We start from the raw sequence: 24,253 nt of genomic DNA, 5'->3' as shown, positions 1-24,253 counted from the left end.
CCTTTCTGCCGTCTTCCAAGCTTGTCCCGTATGACTTTTTATTATCCCTGCAGGGTAAAAAGACAATACGGCTTACTTCAGACTATTCCTTCCGGTGATCTTCGTCGTCCCTACGTGTTCCCTGTCTCCCAGGAAGTAGACAAATTTGATGCTTACCCAAAAGGTTCCTCCTTTCTTGCCCAACGATGTAAAAAAGTGGCTTATGAAGAAACCTTCAAAGGAAGTGAAGAAAAATCATAGTAAAACTGATGTGGAGAGTCGTCTAGGTGACAAGGTGATTCCTGCTAAGGAACGCCTGGGTGAAAGGATCGAATTCAAGACACCTATAATGCCTAGGAAGAAGAGCACTGCAAAAGATAAGGGAAAAAGGAAAGTTGACACCACAGAAAAGAAAGCCTGGGTAGAAAAGAAGCATGGAGTCCTAGCTGAGGGGGAAACTATTTACTTTAAGATTGAATGTAGGTCCTCTAAAGGATGCCTACTAGCTAAGGTTATGGATGAGGAGGAAGAAGCAGACAAAAATTGGAAAAGGGCTAAGAAAGAGAAAGAAGATTAAGAGCATTGCTTAATTTCCAATTATTAGACTTAGTTTATTTTTTATAGTTAATTAATTTAAGCTTTATTTAAATTCCATCAATAATGTAATTTATTTTATTAATGAAATTCCAGCTTTTTAATTTACTTGAAATTTTTATTAAAGCAATGAAAACCGAAAAAAATTAATTTTCCAGAAATTTTTCGAGTACAGAAGTCGAAAATTTTCCGAAAATCACCGAAATATTCCCAAACTTGTAACTGTAAATTGGCGCCACAGATCTGCGACTGGCACCGGCTGCGGCAGTCTGGCATCAGGCGATGGTTGCCGTCGTCTGGCGCTGACGTTCATCGGTTGGCGCCAGAACTTTTTCTGTGACGCCGATGTTCCGTCGATCTTCTGTCGAATTTTTTTATTAATTCTGGGATGCGGATTTTTTTAAAAAAAATAAAGTGGCCGCACCCGTAAAGGGTTGCCTACGTATCTTTTCTTAAGGAATCGGGCCAAACGTAGCTCTCTTGAGTATCCAACTCAAGTAATTATGGGTAGTATTTCTTAAGTTGGTCAAGATTTGTCATGTTCGAGAACTCATTGCCATCCATATCAGTTAATTTTGTTGTACCTCCTGACAGGATTGTTTTGACAATGTAGGGTCTAAACCAATTAGGTCTAAATTTTCCCCTTGGATCTAAAACATTCTTCCTTAATGCTTTTAACACCAAGTCTCCTACTTTGATGTTTCTTGTCTTGACCTTCTTATTAATATGCCTAGCCATACGAGTTTGGTAACACTGAGTGTGATGTAGAGCTTCTAGTCGTTTTTTCATAGAGTAGAATTAGCTCTTCATATCTTGCCCTGGTCCATTCAACTTCATCGAGTTTGCTCTCTAACGCGATGCGTAGAGATGGAATTTCTAGTTTGACAGGTTGTACGACACCCATTCCATAAACCAAGGAAAATGGGGTATTTCCTGTTGATGTGCGAATTGACGTGCAATAACCCCACAATGCAAAGTGAAGTTTGTCAGGCCAGTCCTTATAATTTTCCGTCGTTTTCTCGATGATAGTCTTTAGATTTTTATTGGCTGCCTCAACCGCTCCATTTGCTTGAGGCCTATAAGGGGAAGAATGATGATGTTGAATGCCAAATTTTTGTAGCAATTCTTCACATTCGGCTTGAAAGTGAGTTCCATTGTCACTTATCATCTCATGTGGGACTCCGTATCGACAAATAATATTTCTCTCGATAAAGAGTGCTACATGTTTTTCAGTGAGTTTAGCGTATGATTGTGCTTCAACCCACTTTGTGAAGTAATCAATTTCCACTAGGATATATTCGTGGCCTCCTGTCCCTGGGGGAGTGATTTTGCCGATGATATCAATTTCCCATGTAGAGAATGGCCATGGCGACGTGTAGGTGTAGAGCAAGGATGGAGGAACATGTTGTAAATTGGGATAAATTTGGCATTTAGGGCATCTTTTTACGTACTGATGACAAACCCTGTTCATTGTAGTCCAATAATATCCTTCTCGCATTATCTTTTGGACTAACATTTTTCCATTTATGTGAGTCCCACATATTCCTTCGTGAACTATTCTCATTTCTTTTTGTGCATCCTTTTTTCCTACACATAAGAGAGCTCGGCCCTTAGGTACCCTTTTATGTAACTCGTTGTCTATGAGTACATATTGGGAAGCCAAGAGTCTTAATGCTCGTTTTGCTCTTTTGTCAGCATGGGGAGGGTATTCTCCTTTGGTGACATAATTGAGTATATCCGTGTACCACGGTTCTTCTTCTTCTTCGTCTTAGACTACTTCATCGTCTTCCATAGCCTAAATGTATGCTGGTTTGTGCCTTTTTTCTATAGTTAGAGGCATTTGCTCGATTTCCGTGGGTAGCCTAACCATTGAGGCTAGTCTTGCCAAGGCATCAACAAATTGATTTTCTTCTCTAGGTAGATATGTGTATTCTACCTTCTCTAACTGATTAGTAAGGGATTCCAGATAGGTTTGGTAAGGGGCCAAACTTTCGCTCCTTACTTTCCACCTTTTGGAGATTTAATTGATGATCAACGAGGAGTCCCCGAATATCCGTAACTTTTTTACTCCCAATGCCAAAGCTGTTTCAAGGCCTACCATGCATGCTTCGTATTCAGCAGCGTTGTTGGTAACGTCGAAATCAAGCTTTATGGAGATTGGAACATGCTCTTCTTTAGGTGATACTAGTAGTACTCCTACACCACATCCCTTTTGGTTTGAGGCTCCGTCGAATTATAAGGTCCAAGTATCATCTTCAGTGACCATTAAGTCTTCATCTGGAAACTCATTGTCTTGTATTGGCGTCGAGTCTTCTATTGGGAAATCCGCTAGAAAGTCTGACACCACATATCCTTTGATAGCTTTTTGCGGCATAAACCTTACATCGAACTGGGCTAAATTGACTATCCATCTTGATATGCGTCCATTGAGTGTAGATTTCTCGAATAGATACTTGAGTGGATCTAAATGGGAAACTACAAAGACTGTATGCACTAGCATGTAATGTCTTAGCTTAGTTGTGGCCCACACCAAGGCGAGGCACAATTTCTCAAGTGGTGTATAACGTGCTTCATATTCGAGCATTTTCTTGCTTAGGTAGTAGATTGTGTTTTCTTTGCCTTCTACTTCTTGTGCTAGCATAGTTCCCATTGTCTCTTTGGTAACTGTTAAGTACAACCTAAGAGGTATTTCGGGAAGTGCTGGTGCTAATACGGGAGGACTTGCGAGATAGGCTTTGATCTTTTCAAAGGCTTTTTGACACTCGTCATCCCATATTACTGGTACATTCTTCTTAAGCTTTTTGAAGATTGGTTCACATATCTTTGTCAATTTTGATATGAACCTACTTATGTATTGCAACCGGCCAATAAATCCTCGAATTTGCTTCTCGGTTTTGGGCGGTGGCATTGATATGATTGCTTTGTTTTTGGTTGGGTCTATCTCTATTCCTCTAGAGCTTACGACATAACCCAAAAGCTTACCTGAGGTGACTCCAAAAGCACACTTAGATGGGTTCAACCTCATATTGTATTTTCTTAGCCTTTCAAAAAAATTTCTTAAGGCTACTTGATGGCCTGGAAGGTCTTTTGATTTTACAATCATGTCGTCCACATATGCTTCGACTTCTTTGTGCATCATGTCATGGAGTAAGGCAGTCGCAACATGTTGGTAAGTGGCACCCGCATTTTTCAACCCGAATGGCATTACCGTATAGCAGTAAGTGCCCCATGGTGTTATGAAGGTTGTTTTCTCCATGTCTTCTTCTGCCATGAGAATCTGATTGTAACTTGCGTATCCATCCATGAACGAGAGAAGTGCGTGATTTGCTGTGTTATCCACCAGAATATCGATGTGTGGTAAAGGGAAGCCGTCCTTTGGACTTGCCTTATTTAGATCTCGATAGTCAACACACATTCTTCACTTCCATCTTTTTTCGGAACTGGGATGACGTTGGAGACCCATTCAGGGTATTTTGATACCTTGATGAAACATGCAGTTATTTGTTTTTAAACTTCTTCTTTTATTTTAAGAGCTACGTCGGGTTTCATTCGACGTAACTTTGGTTTTACAGGTTTCATTCCTGGAATTAGTGGTATAGTGTGTTGAGCTATTTCTCTATTAATGTCTGGCATATCTTCGTATGACCAAGAAAATACATCAATGAATTCTTTGAGTAAGTTAATTAAATCGGTTCTTTCTTGTTCATTAAGTGTTAGTCCGATTTTAACTTCTCTTTTATTGGTTAAATCATTTGAGATATCAACCGTCTCAGTTTCTTCAATTACCGGTGTTTTCTTTTCAAGTGTTTCCATTTCTTTAATAAGTTCTTTGTCTTTTTCATTGTTAGTTAAGCAATGCTCGTCATCTTGAGTTAGAAAAGAACACAAGAAGTAAGGAGAAGAAGATATATTATTGTACTCTGAGATCATTACATCAAAGAGTGATATGTCCTTAAGGACTTGATCACTAACTATTCCAGGAGAAGAGATAGAAGGGGAAGGTGCTACTACTAAAGACCTAGATGACTCTATAGGGAAAGACTCTGACTGTGACTCTGACTCAGACGACTCTTCAAACATCGGTCCTTGCCCTGTCGTGATGGAGATCTTTCTTCCACTTGAAGTCGTCACCTTGACGGTCTTGCGCCACCCTTGTAGTGATCCTTCCGCTGGAGTGATTAGATTCGAAGGATCGAAGCTTTTACTTTGTAAGACCGTTTGAGTGAGCGAGGAGTTATCCTCTTTGTATGTCGGCTCATCCTTTTCTCGCCCAAATAGTAGTCCCATGACGTTAAAGTCAAAGCATGGGGGTGTTTTCTCCTTAAGGATAGGAGTTGGGATTTCATCTGTGAAATAGCAATCCAAGAAAATTTCAAATCCCGATTGCCTTATGCCGTTTACGACAAATGGCTTGGGAAATTCGTGACATGGATAGTCTTCTCCTTCTTTTATAAATTGACCATTAAGGGTGAGAGGGTATTGATCCATTGGGATTGCTTTCTTTTGGACGCGAGCGTCCCTACGTGCCTTTGATTTTCCTGGGCTCGCTTAAGATCTTTCCGAGTCAGTTCGAAACCAAGTCCGAAAGTATCTAATTTAGGGAGGCCAGGTGACTCCAGCGGTTTTGCTATTCCCTTTTTCTTTCCTAGGGTCATCCCAAGAAAATGTCCTTGTTTCTTGAGAATAGCATTCACGATCATGTTGGAATGGGGGTCGTGGCCGAGAGGGGTCCTTTCATCCTCCTAGATTAAGGAGACCTCTTCGTTAAAGCCCCATAAATCTTCATCATCTTCATCGTGCTCCACGTTAATTATTGGGTTTTCTATAGACTTGATTCTCATGGGTGAAGCGTCGATGGTGACAGGAATTCCCCCAACTATAGCTTTCACTTGTTGGTGGAGAGATGAGGGGACGATCTTTAGGTCATGAAGCCAAGGGCGTCCCAACAGTAAATTGAATGAAGCTTTAATGTCTACTACTTGGAAAGTAGTAGCATGTTCTATTGCTCCCGCCGTTACATTCATAGTAATTTTACCAAGAGCTTGACGACGAGTGTTGTCGTAGGCTCTTATCCCTTGCGTTGACAGAGTTAGGTCTTCATCCCTTATGCCTAACATCCTCGCAGTTCTAAATGGACAGACGTTAATGGCCGATCCATTGTCTACAAGAGTTATAGGGACGTTCATTCTCTTGCAAACTACTATGAGGTTTAATGCCTTATAGTGTTTGTCACCTTCTGGGGGTAAATCCTTGTCAGAAAAGGTGATCAAATTGATGGGACTAGGTATATCACTCGTGAGAAAGTTAGCTAACCCCTCAGGAGTGGTGTCAGAATCTATCCCTATTTTGTCCAAGGCATTAATTACAACCAACGTATGTTCTCGAGATGTCGCCAAAAGTTTCCACACGTTCATTTCAACTTTTGTCTTCTTGAACTGTTTAACCATATCATTGTCTTCAATAATAGGAATGGGAACTTGCTGTGTGGTTGGCATGGATTGTGTTGAAACGGGAGGTTGCATTCTCCCGGATCTTGTGAGGACGTCTATCGATGAATCTTCGTCAACCTAAAAGTCATCTGTGGCGTATGACACTGAAGATAGAGGTCCTACCATGTCTTTTAGGTAGACGTCTTCTTCGTCACTGTCCCAAACTCCATTAATACTTGCATCCTGTTCTTGTGGAATTTGGACTAGTTTCTTTTCATCAATCATTTTCTAAATTAAATCCTTGAATTTAAAACAGTTTTCAATAGTGTGACCCCCTGATTGATGATACTGACAGTAATATCTATCTGTCCTTTTCAATGATTCGAATGGTCTCGGTTCGAGAGGTTTGATCTCGCCACTCTCGGAGAGCATTTCGAACATTTGTATATATGGGATCCCAATTGGAGTTTAGAGTCTATTACTCTTCTTGGGTTTTTCGGTGACTTGTAAAGGAAAACGTGTCGTCTCATAAGTCGTTCCCATGGGTGTGAACTCTCTCTTAGGTTCGCTTTTCGGGAGTGGAATCTCATCATATTTATCCTGAAGTTCTTTTATAGCCTTGAGAGTTTCACGTAGCAAGTGCGATCCTTCGATCATAGACAGTGTGAGAGATTGTATGTCTTCTTTACTTGCTAATTCCAGAAGATTATCCATGGCGTCGAAAAAGATCTCCTCCTCTTCTTCGTTGGCATGGATTTCTTTAACAGGTTTGATGAGAAACGAGGGGTCAACCTCGTTTTCCTCATCATAGATAGCCAAGGAATGAACGAGAGGCGCGTTATCAATACTTGGCTTCTTACTGGCAGGGGGAAATGGCAGCTTATTGTTGTCGATTAAGTCTTAGATAGATTCTTTAAGCTTCCAACAGTTCTCTGTGAGATGGCCCCTACCTTGGTGATACTTGCAGTGTGCATTGCAGTTCCAGTTAGCCGTCCTCTTTTCGATTGGTGGGTCCCCAAATGGTCCAATAGGAGTTATAAGACCTTTTGCATTTAATCGTTCAAATGCAGTGTCATAACTCATGCCAATAGGAGTAAAGTTCCTCCTAAATGGCTTCTTTTTTCCTTGATGTTTCATAGCAAGGACTTCACTTAGGTTAAAAGTGCTAAAATTATTTGAGTGGGTGGTTTTGGAAGAAGAAGGATTGTCGTTCTTCTTGCCTTTCCAGCCACTGTTGGAGTTATTGTTGGCAACTTTCAACTTAGCCAGATCGTCTTCAATGTTGATTCCAATGTCGTAGACGGCCTTGAAAGTATGGAGATTATTTTGATACTTGAGATGCTTGGAGTATTTTTCTTGAAGGTTTTTGATGAATAACCTTACATACTCTTTTTCACTCGGCACCTTAATCATCTTAGCTGAGGTTTCTCTCCATTTGTTAAAGAAGGAGGTGAAGCCTTCGTTCTCCTTATGCTTGAGGATTTCAAGTTCCCTATGGTCGGTCTCAACTTGAATGTTTTATTTGTATCTATCAACGAAATCGTTTGCTATGGACTCCCAGGTGGACGTTCTTTCTTTCTCGAGAGAAAAGAACCATTGCTGGCAAACGGTCTCGAGAGATAGTGAGAACAGAGAGGGGAAAACCTTCTTATCGATACCCTTAATACTCATTATTGTCTCGAAGGCTCTTAAATGAAAATAAGGGTTATCGGTTGCTTTGAATTTCGGGATGTCGTTGTCATTGAACTTCTGCGGAAGAAGATCTTTTTCCACCGAGACCCCTTGTGAACTAATCCCTTGAAACTTGTAGTCGCTAGATATCTTAATTAGACTCTCTTGCATGAGGTCCATCTGTTGTTGTTTCACGGGATCATCGATCTTAAGGGTTAAGAGCTTTAGTGCTTCAGTCACGGTAACCAGTTGGTTCCTGAGCTCATTGACTTCTTCTTGCGTTGCCATTACTGTCCTAGCTTTCCTCTTACGAGCAATGGGTTTGTCGAAAAGTTGGACTTGTACGAAAAGGTTTTCTTTGATTAATCGCCTTTCCTTTCTTGACAACGCGCTGTAATTAAAACCATTTTGTTTTAATTACTTGACTCAAATCGACCTTGACTTTACGGTTTTAAAGAAGAAAAAATAAAAAAATAAAAAAAAAGGTGAATATTTTTTGGCAAAAATAATGTATATATTTTTAGGAACCAAGTATGGTATTTACATTGGAGGATTAATATCCGACTTACCCCCCTAAAAAAATGACGGAAAAAACGCGCATAAAAGACTCTCTTAGAGATGGTCAAAGTATGTGTATTGGTGTGTGCGTTTAGTGTAAGTGACATGCTTGGACTCTTGTGTAAGACCATGGAACTTGGTGCCTAGACTCAATTAATGACTTAACAAAGGTATTATTGACAATAATATTAAACCTAATTAATTAGCAAACTGGGTAATTAAACACAAATTGATGACTCGATCAATAACCTGAACTATCGTCAAAACGACAGGACTGGCGCCTCTCTTTGCAGTGTAGCGCCAGACAACAGAGCTGTCGCCAGGCGCCACACTCCACAGAGTGGCGCTACAGTTCAGACTTTGGCGCCATTGCTGGAGCTTCGATCTGAGACTGTTTTCGGTGTTATTAATCAACAGGGGTATGCCTAAAGTCGTACTAGGTCAATTTTGATTAAAATATTAGACTTTATTTACTCAAATTAATTAATTAATTAATTAATTAGGCAAAGTTCTTTTAGTCATTAATTTATTTAATCTTAGCACAAGTCAAACAAACGGTTAAGAAAACATATATCACATGCACAACAAATAATGCACAATTAGTCAAATAGGCACGATATGATGCAATGAGTTTGCAACCTAACCATGGCTCTAGTTCTCTAAAGTTCGGGATATGGGTTAGTCAATAGAGGGTCCATGGTTAATTGTCCGGAAGCACCGCGCGGAAGCCTAACTGTGAAGGGTTGGCGCGAGTGGATGGGACACCGCAAATTTTTAGAAAAAACTCGCTTCCATGGTTTGGTGAATTCAACAATCTCGGATGTACCCTTTGTTGCTCAGAGCGTTCAATCAGGTAGATGGAGCATGAATTCCCAAGGGGTTATGTCCATATGTAGAACACATATGGGTTTCAGAAAAGTGAGAAAAACTCAATCAGGAAGTAGGATCGAGCAAACAATGCTAAAAACTGGCCGAAATTAGAACGCATATTTCTGGCTCGGTATTGGAAGAATTTGGCGCCAGCAAACAGAGATTGACGCCAGCTTTTGGCTGTAGCGCCTGGTGACAGAGCTGTCGTCTGGCGCTACAATCCAAATTCCGGCGCTAATATTCTGTTCGCTGACGCTAATTCCTACATGCCTCAGCAGCTTTCTGTGCTCGATAAAATTTTCCAGTTTCGCGCAGTGTTATTTCGGTCCTAGTTGTGAAAGATATTCCTCAATTTTCCTACGTGTAAAATCCTATGTTTTAACTCATTACGGATGGTCTTTCCAATGAGATCTTTTTTATACATATGACAATAATGTTAATCAAAATTACGCACATGAAATACTTAGAACTTTTCGAGTCTCATCCACTCATTCTAAATCATTGCCAAAATAAATTTCAGGAATTAAAATAGAAATCCCCCCCCCCAGTGGAGTCACCAAAAACTGTAGGGAATATTTCAAGCATTACCCCTAGCTTGAACCCCACTGTGATCATACACTAAAGTACAGTGGCGTCCAAAGGGAAAGAAGATAGAGCAAAAGAGTCGCCAACAAGTTTTAGGACCTTGTAAATCGTTCACGAGGTGAAGGTTACACCCCGTAACGATCCAAGAAATCATTAACTCCATAAGGTCTTGAACCAAATAGGGTTCGGGGATGAAGGTACAAACCCAACCTAAAAGATATTGAACTTGCCCTAATAATAGGCCTCTACTTTATTCTGATCGTATTCATGTGCGCTTTCTGACTAACATGCAATCAATAGAATTAACCCTAAACCTGTTTATCTATGTTGGTTGAATATTAATGCACAAATAAAACTATTATTGGCGATCACTTGAATTATAATCATATTAACCCTAAACAAGATTATTAATTATCTTATTAAGCGTGATTACAAGTACAAATTCCCTTTAAACATGCATAAAAGGTGTGATCAAGCAATAACAATAAAATATATATCAAGCAACATAATAATAAATCATCATCATAACAAATATAATCATAATATTCATGTTAAAGCATAGTATTAATAGCAAGATCCTAGGCATGATACTAACAAGATTAATAACAAACCCTAGCATGTCACTAAACAATAAAAATCAAAGCTTTAACCCTAACATGATACTAACATGAATATTAGGAAAGACAATAAAAGGCATCATAGAAATCATAATTGATATTATATTCTTTACCCTAAACATGATACTAGGAATTAAAATAATAACCTAAGCATGATTTCTATATCATAATAACAATGTAAACAATTAAAGTACTTACTTGGATGCCTCGTACCTCTTTCTAATAACAAAATACACACGTTAGTAACTTCAAGGAAAATAATAAACAAATAATTAAATTAAATAATTGAAAGAGAGATTTGGGACCAAACCCTCATAAATTAAAACCTTTCACGTCTAGGGCAAAGGCAACTTCGAGTATGGCTAGGTGTTTCTAGATCTAATGAATGCAGAATTTTTATATTTGTGAGAAGGCTAGTTTAAAAAAGAGAGAGAGAGAGTAATCAAGAGAATCTTGATGAGAGTTTGTGAATGAAAACGGAGTTTTTAGAACGCTATTTATAAAGAAAATCAACCAAAAATATAAAATATCAAAACAGAGTTCTGACGCGTAAAACCAGAGTTAGCGCCAGACGCTGACATTAGCGCCAGGCGCCAAGCGTATGTAGCGTCAGGCGCTAATGCTGGCGTTTGGCGCTGACAAAGTTTTTGACGCGTTTTCTTAAAATCAGATAGAAATTGTCGTACAGGAGGATAAAATCGTATTTTCCTCAAAAACGTTCTTTTATTCTGATTAAAACTCTAATAGTCAACAAAAGTCAATTTATCAATGCTAATTGAATTAGGAATGAAAAGAACCTTCTAAAAGAATCTAGGAGACTAAAACCATTCCTAATTGCATTAGGAATGATAAATCCATATTAGGCCCTCCTCTAAATCATTGGGCCGCATATAAGGCTCAAACCGAGCCCAGTTGAGTAATTTGGCCATAACTTCCTCAATATTCATCGGAATTGGGCTTATAATATATCGTTGGAAAGCTCTTTTCAAGCCCTATCAACTACACTACTATTGGACCCATATCATGGACCAACCGAACTGGATTGGCTGTTTTCTTAAAATAGGTTTTCAAAAACAGAGAGAAGAGAAAAGAAATTAAAACTGTCCGCAACACTAAACTTTCCACACTTTCACTTCATTTGATTATGATCCGACGTGAAAGGCACTCATCACTGGGTTTGGTTTTGGGGAGACACAAATGGGTGTCTACAAGAGGATTGCACGGAGGACTCCGAGAGTTGCTGACCGCCGGTGGTGTGAACCGGAGCCGTCGGTGGTTTGGAGGATCCACCCTCCTTTGCCAAACGGTTCTTTATAGTTCGCTTGGCAAGCTTCAAACGTGATCGACAGCTTTCAAAAGTAGGAAGGGGCTCCTGATTTTGAAGGAAATCCACGGTTCTAGCGTATGCCTCGGGAAGTCCGGATATCATTTTCAGAATGAGGCGGGTGTCGGGAATTGGGGCATCAACATCGGCAAGAGATTTGATGTGATTGCAATACCCGTCAATTGAAGAGAAGTTCTCAAAGTCAAGATCGGCCAATTCTTGTTCAAGGTGTGAAGCACGAGAAGCTTTATTATCCTGGAACATAGACTCGAGACGAGTCCAAGCACCTTCAGCCGTGTCATCTTTGAGGAGAATAGCTATGAGAAGAGCAGGGGAAATGGAGTTGTATATCCAATTAAGCACTGCAGCATCCAAACGCTTCCAAAAAGCGAAGTCCGCAGCCTTAGAAGCTTCATATGCTGCTCGTTCATTTGCTTCCGTAGGATGTATGATGTGGTGGGAAAGGTCATGAAACCTAACAAGGACTTTGAAAAAGGCAGCCCAAGAGTGGTACATTCCATGGTCGGCATCTAAAGTGATCGGAATAAGGGATTTGACGTTTGTAATTGTCAAGGAAAGATGATATTTGGATTCGGCCATGGTTATGGTGCAGCGGAAGAAGATCAGGAAAAAAAAAGGAAGGAGAAGAAGAGGACTTAGGCGAGTTGTTAGGGAGAAGTGGAACTAGGATCGGAACCCTAAACTGATACCATGAAAGAGATTGATCGTTGAATATTTTCATTAGCTGTGCAAAGATTATACACACATTACAATAGCTATCTACGACTATGTTTACGCTAACAAACTAGGAAAGGATATACTCTAATTATACACTTAACTAATATAGAGATATATACAAGAATATACTAACATATATTCTAATAGACATTTACACATAAACCATTTGGGTCTGAGATTAATTTCCAACCTATTTTTGTTAATGTTAAGCAAAGCTCTACTCCAACATTAACGATTTCTTATACTCTAGTAGCTTTAGCTTTCAATTACTCTAATAATCCCCATTGGTATTGCGTTATGCTTCAATGGTACCATCACAATACCGAAAAATAAGGCATTTGGTACCAACAAAGCTTATTGCGTTGTGGGTAGTAATTAAAAGTATTTTGGTACTAAAATGATACCATTTAAGCACAATTTAATACCAACGAAAGTTGTTAGAATCCTTGAAAACTCAAGCTGTAAGTCTGTAAGAGGTAGTGAATTTCCCAACCTTCTTAGATTTGCTAATGTTATCCATGATATTTAAAGGATGCTACTTTTATCTTTGTTTTTGGATCCAAAGAAATTATGGTTATGGGAGTAACTTAGACACTTTCATTTGGGAGAAGGTAGAAGAGCACACACGACTACACGAGGGGAGAGCCTCGAGATTTGTATAGGCGTATGTCTTCCTGCTTTTGATAGGAAGCTCCCATTGTTGGATTCTTTGTTCTCTAACACCACTTTGAAGTCTTTTTAGAGGATAATAAAAGCTAAAATAAACTCCTAATGGGAGAAAGGTAGGAGAGCACGTACATGTGGGAGAGCCTCGTATATCTTCCTGCTTTAGAAAGCTCCCATCGTTGAATTCTTTGTTCTCTAACACCAATTTGAAGTCTTTTTTTTATAAGAGAAAAAACAAACTCCTAATGGGACATGGTAATTGGCTTACCCTGTTACCCACCCTCCCCTTGGTAAATCATAATTATCGTGTCAATTTTTAGCAATAATGTAAATGTTTGCGCCAACGAAACAAGGTAAATCATTTCCATGGAATTTCACAAGGAAAGTAACCCATAAGAAAAGGAAAAAAAAAAGTTTCAATAGGAATTTAATTCCTATGTGAATCAAACCAGTAAAGGCATGAAGATTAACTATTATGGCCTGCAAGAGGAGGCATAAAAGCTGTCTATAAAGCAGTGAAAATTTAAGGGGTTGGAATACACTTGCTGTTCTTATGAACGCAGACTTCCTCAAGTGACTACAAAATTGGTAATCAGCTGTTTCAATTATATTGCTGATCATACAACGATCATGATGACACATTAATTGATCATGGAGATATTCAAATCACTAATACGCAATTCTACCACGAAATCTAGAAGGAACTTTGGCGTATGTATTTAATTGAAACAATCATATATCAACTCAATAAGAACCATTATTCTTGGTCATCCATGTATTGAAGCATCAGTATTGCCAATATCATACCGATTTGTTAGCCATGTCAAGGGAAAACATCATGCAAAGCTATATCTTATTCCAGCTCCAGCCGCTTCTTCATGGCCTCATAAACCAGATAAGTAATACTTGCAGACGGAATCACTTTTAAAAGGTTGGGAAACAATCCTTTGTAAAATCCTCTTAATCTTTCCTTCTGAAAAGTGGTCCAAAAAACCTCAGACATCCCAGCTTTTGACTGGCTAGCTTGCATTCTGTGAACAGGAATCATATTAGGATTTATTAGAACTTCTATTTGGATCCGAAAGACTGGTAACTAGGCATCAAATGAAATCATATAAAGGGCAACATGTCATTGTTACAAAATTTAGAAGTAAAACAAAATGAACATCCATAAATTAAGATGATAATCATCCTAGGGAAAAAAAAAAAGGATCAAGGGGGTGAGGTGTGGCAGCAAAATCCTCCTCGCCACTTCCTTTTTATTCCCCAACCATTCTAATAGCATTACAAGATTTATAACATTATAATGTATATCCAAACCAGGAGATAATACATTCTAATAACATTATAACATGTGTTTCCAAACTAACAAATAATAACCATTTCATATATTGAAAAGGTTTGGGCGTTCGGCAATAGAAATCAGTTACTTACCTTGTCCTGACAACTTGCAATGGATAGACACAAGTTGCTCCCACAGCACCTGATATAGTTCCACAACCCAATTGCACAAGAGGTCCAGGTTCTACAGAGATTATAAAAGGTTCAATTTGAAGTATGAACTAACAAAATAAGTAAATACTTTAAGCAACTAACTATTCTACGAGATAAAACACCACAGATTTAGATTTAACAGTTTACCACTATCTTTGAGAATGTGTATTTTAGCCAAATCCTTCAGTGTTTCATAAGCAGCAAGATCAATGCCAGCATAAGGAACAATTCCCAGGAGAGAAGGGACAAGGCCCTTGTAGAAAGCTCGTAACCCTTCTTTCACCCATATATCTTTTGCTAATGTACCTATTCTAGGAACTTTTCCATCCAGACATTCAAATGTCTGCAACCGCGTCTTTACAAGATCAATTGGATAAATTGTGGTCTGTGCAACAGCGCCGGCTAGACCACCAGCAACAAGGCGGCCCATACCACCAATATCGGCCTTTTCTCCTCCTCTAGCATCCATAATGACTCCTTTAAGCAATTCATATGTGTAAAATCTGATAGCGCTTTCAGGTGCCACTTTCACAACATTTAATCCATTACCTCGAAAAAATGCAGGAATTTTCCCTTCTTTCCATATTTTCCTTACTTCTGGCATAATACGAGCATCCTTTGTCTGAACTTGTAAAACTACTTTCAAACGATCCAGAGGAGCAGTAGCGGTACGGGACGCAGCACCTGCAATACCTCCTGCAATTAAATATCTGCCAGCATGAACATGCTTGCTGACTCCTTCTGGTATAACAGTTTGTTCGCCAATATCAACAAGGCAGACTCTTTCCCAGTAATGATAGATATTTGCTATTGTTACTTCATGAGGATAAAGTAGAAGGAAGTCTCGCCATTCTTCAAAGGTTATAACACCATCATTATCCTTATCCACACGTTCAACAAACAGAGCAAGTTCCTCATCATTGATCTCGATCCCTACATAAGAAAGACTGCTGTGGCTTATAGGATGAACAGCAAGCAAACACAATTTAAAATGCAAGGAATAAAATGAACAAACAATAAACCAAAGAAGCAGCAAACACCATAAACATAAAAGGAAGTTAAATCTAGGAGCTTCAAAATGGTAACTCTATCAGCTTATACTAGGTGTACAGAAATGACATTACACGAGGAATCCTCTTCAAGATGATATGTACTCTATGACTACTCTTATGACTCAAACTATCACAAGTAGGTTGAATATTCTCCCATGCTATACTATCTTTAATTTACAGATATTGGATTATACTTCCAATAAATAAGTGATTATCTTAGGTCAACTCAATGCAAAAAGATGGGAAAAGCTTATAAAACAGCACAAACTCCTGGCAGAAAATGCACTTCACTGTAATTGTAATTCAATACCTGTTTACAGCTAAGATTTTAAAGAGGAACAAAAAAACATAAGCAGATGATGAGAATAACATACCACTCTGACCTGAAGGTTAAAAGAAAGCTAGAAAATGAGCAGTGAAAAGCTGTCCCCCACTCTTACTCCATGTACTTAATTTAAAAACACAAAATCACGAGTACATGGGATTTCCAGTCAAACCGTAATCAAAAGTTTTGTTAATTTGAATGGATATAATGATTTATACTCCATATGTAAATTTCAATGAAAACACCAGATGCCATATGAGATCTCTACATCTATCAGTTTCTCACATAATATGGCAACCCATACTTCTTCCCGCAAAAACTCGGAATTTGCTTTAGTGCAAAGTCTGCAGATCTCAAGCACCCTAACACCAAGTTTGGATAGAGAAAAATGGAAGGAAAGGAAGAGAAGAGAAAAGGAGGGTATTATCATCCCTTATTTGGATAACATATGGAAGGAAGAAAAGGGAGGATATTGCATTCCTTTTCCTTTTTCTTTAATAAACCAAATCCTTCCAATATTGAAAAGAAAATAGAAGCTCACACTCTCCCTCCCCTTTGATTCCTTACCCTTCTTTATACTTCCATCCCCTGGCTTTCCTTTCATAATTGCTATCCAAACATAGAGCAATAGAAACAGCGGGGAGGGGGGGGAGGGGGGGGGGGGAGAGAGATAAATCATAAACCAAGCTGTGCCATGACCAAGGCAACGGCTACCAGTACTGGCTAGTATTGTGATCAGCTACACATGTATTCTCAAAAAGTAAGCTATAAATAGAAGAGGTAATAGTGACTCATCGTCATACTAATGAGCTAAATCTATGGTATACTTTTTTTTTTTTAAAGGAAACCAAATGAACCAATCCAGTCCAAGTTGCATGCTTTGCAATAGCAGCACCAATCCAAAATAGCATTGATCCCATACAAAACCGGAGGTACATTTGATTTCTACATCTCCCCCAAAAAATAAAAAAAATAAACAAACAAAATAAAATAAAAGATTTCTCTGCAAATAATGGTATCATCTTAGCAACCAGCACTATTCTCATGTAGCAGATTCCTCAAGATCTTTGAATGCAAGTGAAACCAGTTGAACCAAATTACGCTGCAAGAAATGGTTCTACATTATTGCTCCCTTTCCATAAAGGCATACTCACGGGCTGGTGCAAATTGAATATTTTAAGATATGTTGCCTTAAGTAATCTTCTTAGTGTTGGTCATTAGACACCGCAACATTTACATGAGATCTAAATCCAACAATTTAATTCACGGTTGAACACCATCATTAACCACTTATTGATGGATAAATAATATAAATAAAGGGAAAAGAGGAGAAACAGAAAGATTTTAACAAACAAACAAGTTAGCCTATGTACCGGAAAATAAGGATGTTTGTTTACCTACATGCCCCTATTTATATGATGTGATTGCATCTAAGCTTTTCCTTGAGTGATTGAATTATTCAACTCTTGTGAATAGTGTTTGGACAATTATACCTTCTAAAATGTTAATTTATTTATTTGCTCTCATTAATGTTAATTACCTCTTTCTATTTAGAATACTAAAGAATAGTGTGCGGACATTAATACCCCTGAAAATATTTGTTTGCAGATTTTTCCATCATTAATGAGACCAACAACTTAAAGGGCTTTCTAAACATGGCTAGCTATGGCACAGATGCGCGCGTTAGCCACCCTAGTCTTTTAAAAAGTTTGAAATAACTCTTTTGAATAGTGTCTAGACATTTTAAAAAGTTTGAAATAACTCTTTTGAATAGTCTAGACATTGTACCCTCTAAAATGTTTATTTACTTATTTGACCTCATTAATGTTAATTGTTTTTTTTTTAAATTATTACAATTAATGTGCGGACATTTAAACCGTTAAAAATATTTGTTTACATATTTCCCTCAATACTACTTTTTAAAACTAAAGTTGTGACATAAGCTAAATCGAAAAAGCTCCTCAAACATGACTAGCTATGGCGCACGCTTCGCGTACTCGAAATTATGGTAACTTGATCTATAGTAGATATGGACACATGGTAATATGGACACATGGTAGGTAATATGGACACATGGTAATATGGACATTGGACAATGGATAATGGACAATGGTAGAGTTGGCATTGGTTTTGTAACAAGAGATGAACAGAGGATCTGTGAAGTTATCACAGGCATATACCTACCTGCGTGACTAAGAAGCATGGTTATCTGTTAAGATAGCAGCAAGAGTGCTAGAGCAGCGAAGAAAATGACATTGGAAAATGGGTAGAAGAACATTGTGGTGATGTGCACGTAATTGTGCAAGACAATTATGCAGGGAGATAACAAGAGGAGTGGTTCTCTCTAGCTCATTGTCGAAGACTCTTTAGGTCATTTGCAGAATTGCAGTCCTTTGATTAAGTTTCGTTGCCCTATTATTTCCATGAATGATATTGCACTGCTCACTGTCATGTAACGTACATTGTTACCTAATTCACCACCTCACTACTCCCCCCCCCCCACAATTAAAATAAAAAAATAAAAAAATAAAAAAAAATAAAAAAACCAATGAAGGCGAATTATACTAGCGATTTGATAATTTTAGGCCTAATTTAACAAATAAGGTATCAAATCCCAATTCCATACCAGATCTCATACTAGGAGCTCAATCATAGCGTTCTTTATTTCTTTTCGTAACATTCAAAGTAACTACTTCAGCTTTATCCTTTTAAATTTCATATGATTCTTTTTTCTTTCTCATCAAACATGAGGCATCTGTTTTGAGGTTAAATTGGAAATGTAATTATGTGAGTAATTGTTGGAGACAAACATATACAGCATATATACAAATATGAATACTTATATCATGTGCACAATTTTTTAGAGACACAGGCACATGGAATTTCAGATGCTATCAGCCTATCATATGTACCCCTATCTAAAACTCGTAACATAAACGACTCTTCCCGTCCACAATACAAGTCACTTATGACTTTTCAAAAAACCCAAGGACTACCCTTACTCTCTTCAGTTATCAAATAATGTAAGCTACTCAGTTAAGTAAAGTGCATAAGTTGCTGTGCCTTAATGAAGGAAATTAGTAGCATACCCACTATGCCAGATCAGGTTATTAATGCTCATGTACACTTAACTGCTATCGGATAAAATAGTGTACGCTTCAACTTTCAGCAGTTCAACACCAGATATAATTATTGAAGCATGATACTAACCATGGACATCTTGCATTTTTTACAGAGATCTCTCAAGAGTTCAAAATGAATCAACCACACTAAAAAAAAATTCTAAAAACAAGTTGAACCTACAAACAATAACTCTGCAAATCGGCAATAAATTTTAAAGTAATATTTCTCATTACTATTTTTAAGTTAACCATTATCAAACACTTCAGAAATCTAATTCTATGCGTGGAAACTCCATGAAGCTAATTCAAATAGTACATAAACCACCCTACACACAAAAACTATGAAGGTGATCCATAAATGATTAATCTTCGTCACAAGAACTCCCCAACTAAGAAATGAATTTCTTAAAAATCAATGTCGTAAATTTTTAAGTAATCCATTACATTTGAGAAGTTGTAAGTATGGAACAATTCCATGAAGCTATTTAATAGTCAGTTTATTAGATTGTTGAATTTATCAATTGATGATAGACTTGATATTGACAAGGAATAAAAAAATTCATTTAAAAAAGAATATGCTACACTTTTCAAGAGTTGGCTAAAATAAGAGAATTTCTTCCATCGCAGTTACATCAAATATACAAAACTCAAACCTAACACATCAACTTTCAGCCCAGACCTCATGCATAACCTTGTACCAACATTATAACAATCACTAATTAAAATACCAACTAACAGGAAAAACCTATGAAATACATACATACTAATTAATAGCAAAAATGACAAATAGCCAAGCCAAACGGAATCGTAAGGCCAATATACTATACATTAAAACGGAGAAAACATAATGTATACCAAGATGATGCCAGATAAGTGAAACATAAGAATCGTAACAAGTTTACAAATAGTCTTTTGATTGTCTTCTGTTTGAAGCACAATGCCCATTTCGAATTATGCACAATAATATCACCAATCATACATGATAAAAGCACCACAAATTAAACATATACAATGAGATAAACATGTTAGTTTACCTGCTTTGAGAAGTGCATCATAGAGCTCTTCCGGCAAGATACACCCATTATGTTCCACATCAATAGTCTGAAAAATCCGATACAATTCGAGCTCTTTATCATCCATATACCTCCGAAACTCATCATAATCAACCCGCCCATCTTTATTTGCATCACAAACATGCAAAAGATCCCTAGCATACTTATAATCCGACGGAATCTGCAGCGCAGACAACCCAGTCTCAATCTGAACATTATCCAAAAACCCGGAACTCGATTTATCAAAAAAACTGAACAAACTACGAATCCTGAGCTCCCTTTCATCCTTAGTTTCTTGAAGAGCCAACAATACATGATCCATCGAAACCGGCCCCGGTTTCTTCACAGGATTACAACCCTCGCATCTCTTCACATCGTTATCTTTCTTAATCTTCCCTTCCATATTCAGAGAAATTCCCTTATTTCGTTTTTCTTGTTGATCACAAATTAATAATACTGTAACACATCTAACACAACAAAACAAAAACCCAATTTATTTATAGCAATAAAACCCGTCAAACAATTTCCCAGTTCAATGTCACTCCAAATTCAAACTTCCCAAAGAATAAGGATCAAAAAAACCTAATTCCTCCAAAATTTGACTCTTTCAATTTAAAGGGTCAAATGGAGTTAACTTTATTGAATAATAATAATAATGACAACAAACACCTACCAATTTTCGTAATCATCAAAAATCATGACCTAAATTTAACCGCTCAATCAAATTCAAAACAACAACAATCCGAAATCGATTCTAACAGTAAACCGACTCGAATTCCAGTTAGAAATCGTCTAAATTCCGACTTTTGAAACCCTTACCAAAACACGAAAATAGACAATAAATTGAACGACCCAAGTCGAAATCCAATGTTTGGAAAAAAGGAAAATGAAGGGGTGAATTGAAGGTGAGGAGAAATGGCGGGAGGGAGGTGGGATCTCGACGAGGTCGCCGGAAACAATGGAGGAGGTCAGGTCATAGACGGCGGAGGAAGGGAGGAATTGACGGTGAAGAGAGAGAAAGGAGCATTGAAGAGGAGAGAGAAAAAAAGGGAGAATGTGGAAATTGTGATGCTGATTGATCGGAGACAGTGTAAGGTGTATGTATGACGCACAAAGATGGGGAGAAACAAGGAAACATATGCTTTCAGATTTTTTAATTTCAATTATTTATTTATTAAAAGTATTGTTGAGTGTATATAGGCACATGCCGCACATAACATTTACGTGGGACTTTACTAAGCATGTATGTAGGAGGACGTTTTGAAGTTTTATTTACCGTGGTACATTTTATGTTTAGTGGTACATTTATGAGAGTGAGGGATAGATCAAGTGGTTAAAACTTCTCTCCCGATTTTAGGAGATTGTGGGATCGATTCTCACCCCGTCCTTGTGACACTCTAAACACCAAAAAAAAGTGGTACATTTTTGTGTACTATAATCCATGTACTCCGTATAATGTACCATTAATTATAAATTGCTTTAAATTCATACCCACTTCATACCCGCCCTAAAATCGTCCGAAACGCATTGCCATGATGCTATATTGTATCACATTAATGACAATTATATCAAATTAGATTAAGAAAATTGGGACTTTCATTATTCAAGTTTATTGGTTCTTAGAGGGTATCAAGTTTCATAAACTCTAAACTATTCTTAAAAAATATGGTGCGGGTATAAGATAGGTACGAGGCGGAGCGGATATGGAGCGGGTCTACTCTAAAAACCATACCCGCCCCATCACCCATAGCGGGTACACATTTAATACTCATCCCCGCCCCATCACCCGCCAAACCTCCCTTCATCCCCGCCCCATTTGGACGGAGATGGGGCGGGTCTCACATTTAACCCGACCTACTACCATCCCTATGTGCCTATTGTTATTCATTATAGTTGTCGTTTCACAACAAAAAAAAAAAAAAAAAAAAAAAAAAAAAAAAAAAAACTTGGCTTTTTAAATTTTTACATTAATATTTTTGGTTGCTTGAGAAAAAGGAAAAGGGATGGAGGAAAATAAGATTGTGGAATGTATGAGATGTTGCTGGGGTGGCATATTCTGATATTCTCGATCTTAATGATGTTATCCTGTAGCTTCAAGTTGAGGGATCAAGAGTATTGCTTCTAGTTATTGGAAAAAATATATATATATAAAAAAAAGGTATTGTTTTTTATTTTTCTAGAGTTAAAGTTTTGTTTCACTTCACTAGATAATGTGATAATTAAATTCGAATCCAACCCAATCATAAGAAAAAAAAATGATTTGAATATGTTAAAGATATGAGATATCGGGATTTTTTATTGTCTCTTTCAAAAATCCGATCACAAATATATTTTCCGATATCTCATATCTCTAACAGAATCCGTTTAAAAATAATTCGAATCTGAATAGAAGGCAGATCAGATTTAGACCCCTGCGCAAAGTCCGATCAAATTCGATCCGAGTCTGAGTATGAGGATATGCTTTATAACTTGCATTGGGACAATTGCTTGCTCGTTCGTAGCAAATTTTTGTTAACTAAATTGATAATTAAAATATGTTATGTTTAGATTTTATATCCTACGTTTTTTTCTAGTTTTTTACGCACCAATATGATATTAAAAAAACCTAATACACACATATATATATATATACACACACACACATGGGAATAAACGCGTCGTCAATTGTATATCCCTGGATCAAATACAATTTATACAACCTAAACAAACCTAATACGAGTATAAGGCAAGCATAGGGGGTCGAACCACAGAGAACGGATAAACACCACCAAATGTTATCGACAATTAAGCTAGTCCGGAATAGGAGATAAATAAACTAAAGTCTAAACATGCTAAAACAAGAAATAAAACATTAAGGGAAATGGTTTAGGTATAGCATTCACTTGAACATAAACAAAGGCATAGGAATTGAATTAATTATGAACTAAACATGCATGAATATCGAAGTAAAAGATCCAATCTAGCCGCCTTCCGGGGTCAATTGGCTTCACCTAACATAGCCTCTATGTTTCCACATTAGAACCATATACTAGGAGGTACTATTAAATAACAATCGATAGTAATGAACCTTAACTAAGTCAACTTCCGTTTCTTGTTACCAAAGATTCACCTTTAATCAACCAACAATATGCACTTGCAAGAAGATCAAAGAATATCAAGCATATAAAGACTTTAATCACAAATAAATCAATTCTAAACCCTAGAACATGCTCAAGATCCAACTACACCACAACCATCCCCTTAATGGGGAAATTACTCACTAATCATGCTAATAACAAGATTAATTAACAAATAATCAAGAATAAACATGATTAACAAGCAATACCAACAAATAAAATATAATCAAAATAAAGTAAATAAAAATAGAGGAGAGAGAGTTAGAGATTCTCATTGATTGAATGTGAAAATCTACAAGCAATATAGTCAATCTTCCTTTTCAATATCCAAGCTCAACAATGGTGAAACCCTTACTTTCTCTCTCTAAACTATCCTAATCCTACCCTAAACCTATAGAGAGAAGCTCTCCTAAAACTAATTAGAGAGTAGAATAGATAGTTCTTGAATAATAATCCCCTAATTACCCCAAAAATGGGTATATATACTAAGCTAGGAAAAATAGAAAAATAAAAGAAAAGAAAATAAAATAATTAAAAAGGAAAAGTAAAATAAGAACTAAATACAAAAATAAAAGAAAGAAATAAGAAAAAGGGAAAAGAAAAGAAAGAAATTAAAAATAAAAGAAAAAGAAAATAACCCCCCCCCCCAAAAAAAAAAAAAAAATCCCACCAAAACAATCAGACTCTTTTTTCAAGCTTTCTTCTTCGAGGTTGGCTGCTCAAAAATGGGGGAATGATCCCATGTTTTGCATCTCACCAAATCAAACTAACAACCATCATCATCAAATCACTACCGCTCATCATCATTGAAAATCGGCATCAAGCAAACACCACCGTTCGATCCTCATTAAAAGCCATGTGCATAGCTCGTGAAATGGTTCGGTCAAACCATGGGTAGGTTCGACCGAACTACGGGGTTGTTCGGTCGAACCATGGGTATGTTCGACCACACCTATTCAATTTAGACAACTTCAAAAGTTTCTGACTGTTTTGGCACTTCGACCGAACTCCTATGCGGTTTGCCCAAACCCGATTAATTTGCGATTGCTCTGATTTTTGCC

General features: G+C 37.5%; 2 protein-coding genes across 2 annotated transcripts; both read right to left on the bottom strand.

The window, feature by feature from the left end:
- Window positions 1-332: 332 nt before the first annotated feature.
- Window positions 333-12,227, bottom strand: LOC110702361. Its single transcript, XM_021880066.1, has 2 exons — window positions 11,565-12,227; window positions 333-347 (listed from the first exon to the last, which is right to left on the bottom strand). The coding sequence occupies exons 1-2, from the start codon at window positions 12,225-12,227 to the stop codon at window positions 333-335; spliced, it is 678 nt and encodes a 225-aa protein (XP_021735758.1).
- A 1,243-nt stretch (window positions 12,228-13,470) lies between these two features.
- On the bottom strand, window positions 13,471-21,274 carry LOC110702681 (calcium-binding mitochondrial carrier protein SCaMC-1-like). Its single transcript, XM_021880438.1, has 4 exons — window positions 20,059-21,274; window positions 14,673-15,458; window positions 14,466-14,556; window positions 13,471-14,062 (listed from the first exon to the last, which is right to left on the bottom strand). The coding sequence occupies exons 1-4, from the start codon at window positions 20,477-20,479 to the stop codon at window positions 13,885-13,887; spliced, it is 1,476 nt and encodes a 491-aa protein (XP_021736130.1). The 5' UTR covers window positions 20,480-21,274; the 3' UTR covers window positions 13,471-13,884.
- Between the last annotated feature and the right edge of the window lie 2,979 nt (window positions 21,275-24,253).

The sequence above is a fragment of the Chenopodium quinoa genome, unplaced genomic scaffold (genome assembly GCF_001683475.1).
Source record: "Chenopodium quinoa cultivar QQ74 unplaced genomic scaffold, ASM168347v1, whole genome shotgun sequence".
Classification (NCBI taxonomy): domain Eukaryota; kingdom Viridiplantae; phylum Streptophyta; class Magnoliopsida; order Caryophyllales; family Amaranthaceae; genus Chenopodium; species Chenopodium quinoa.
Note: the sequence above shows the minus strand (reverse complement) of the source record. Positions and strands in the feature narration are given on the sequence as shown.

What these genes read in the sequence shown, in the direction of transcription:
- LOC110702361 (XM_021880066.1), bottom strand. Translation starts at nt 12,227, where the DNA reads ATGGCCGAATCCAAATATCATCTTTCCTTGACAATTACAAACGTCAAA.
- LOC110702681 (XM_021880438.1), bottom strand. Translation starts at nt 20,479, where the DNA reads ATGGAAGGGAAGATTAAGAAAGATAACGATGTGAAGAGATGCGAGGGT. An exon ending in TGATGCACTTCTCAAAGCAG is followed by an intron (nt 15,459 to 20,058) that starts GTAAACTAACAT and finishes TTTCTTATGTAG; the next exon opens with GGATCGAGATCAATGATGAG. An exon ending in TTGCAAGTTGTCAGGACAAG is followed by an intron (nt 14,063 to 14,465) that starts GTAAGTAACTGA and finishes TCCTGTTCACAG; the next exon opens with AATGCAAGCTAGCCAGTCAA.